This window comes from Aphanomyces invadans, assembly GCF_000520115.1.
Source record: "Aphanomyces invadans strain NJM9701 unplaced genomic scaffold supercont1.44, whole genome shotgun sequence".
Taxonomy (NCBI): Eukaryota; Oomycota; class Saprolegniomycetes; order Saprolegniales; family Verrucalvaceae; genus Aphanomyces; species Aphanomyces invadans.
In genome coordinates this window covers 424,810-426,135 of record NW_008580189.1, presented here as the reverse complement: position 1 = coordinate 426,135, position 1,326 = coordinate 424,810, and the positions used below count along the sequence as shown (strand labels likewise).

Genomic DNA, 1,326 nt, shown 5'->3' with positions numbered 1-1,326 from the left:
ACGTTTGTCCAAACTGTTCGTCGCGCATGTTGGCCACACCATGGCTAGAGTACTGACCCTCGATGCAGCACGCTCGCGATGCACAACTTCGGACGATTGTCGAGTGCACAAGGCGTGGCGCGATCGCCATGGAATGGGTGCGCCGAAGGAACGCAAAGTCCCTGGGTACTTCCGGGAACGACTGCAGTCGCTCGATCCGAATTGGACCCAGTGTACAGAACTAGCCCACGAAGAGCCTTGCACGAGCAGCAGCCACAAAGAGAGGATCGCAAGTGCGCGCTCATGTCCTGACACAAGAGCTATCGGCAGGCAATCTTACCGTCCGTTCTCCACACATTGACTGCGCCGAAGTGTACGTGGCCGTCGTCACCTTTGAACCTGATGACGAAATTGACACTTTTTTCGCATCCGACGGTAACCTCGCGAGACTTAATACTCAAGGAGCGACGCTGACCACGTTCTCGCCAAAAAGATTGGAAGGTGTACTTGAATTATCCAATCAAAAGGGATTCATTCAAATGGATGAAATCCATTGGCTAAATATATCCTGTCCATTTCAAGCCCACATTCCTGTATGTATTGCAAGTCAATCCACCACCATTGCCCATGGACGCTGCAACGCTAAAGCGTCGACCGCGCCCTAAGCTTGCACATAAGCTCAATGCTATGCTTTTGGCGAAGAGCGCCGATGGCGGCTACAAACGAAGGCCACCATGATGTCGTTCAATGGGTCCAATACACGAAAAACGAACACTGGCACATGTCCCCTATCCACGATTCGATGGGGAGACAAAAGGCAGATTTCGCAACTTCTGGTTTTGTTTTATCCACGTTCCATATTCTAGAACACAGATAAAGTGCAAGAAAATATAGTCCAGGTTTCGCAACCACCCCGCTGCAAACTGCATTTATCCAGATAACAGCAGCCAATTAAATTTAGCCGAGTGTGCAAGTACTACGACGTGAATCAAACACGTAAGGAGCTCCAAGGAATGCAGTCTGATGTCGAAATCGATGCTCTCTTAAGGCGTTGCCGAAAGGGCAACTTTCGCCAAAAGATGCGCCTTCTTCGCCTCATCGCTTGCGTTATTGAACGTCCGCTTGTCCCGATGTCCGTTTTGACCTTCTCAAGCTGTCCGATGTCGACTCGATGTTGATGCTTCGCTTCGACGTTGCAGGTGTACAAGCTCTGGTGTGTGCATTTCGCCTGCCCGATGTGATTATCACATCAAGCCGAGACCGATGTTCATCGACTGAAGCACTCTGCATCACATTGTATCGCATGTCGTTCCCGCGCCGCTACTACGACATGATGGCCACGTTTGG

The 1,326-nt window shown here is 50.7% G+C and overlaps 1 protein-coding gene across 1 annotated transcript; it reads left to right on the top strand.

Annotated features, from left to right (window-relative positions):
- Nucleotides 1-1,150: 1,150 nt before the first annotated feature.
- Nucleotides 1,151-1,318, top strand: H310_12883 (hypothetical protein; the record flags this gene model as incomplete). The annotated part of the gene is made up of 1 exon (XM_008880131.1): nucleotides 1,151-1,318. A coding segment is annotated over one exon (168 nt), but the record flags the coding sequence as incomplete, so codon positions are not given.
- Between the last annotated feature and the right edge of the window lie 8 nt (nucleotides 1,319-1,326).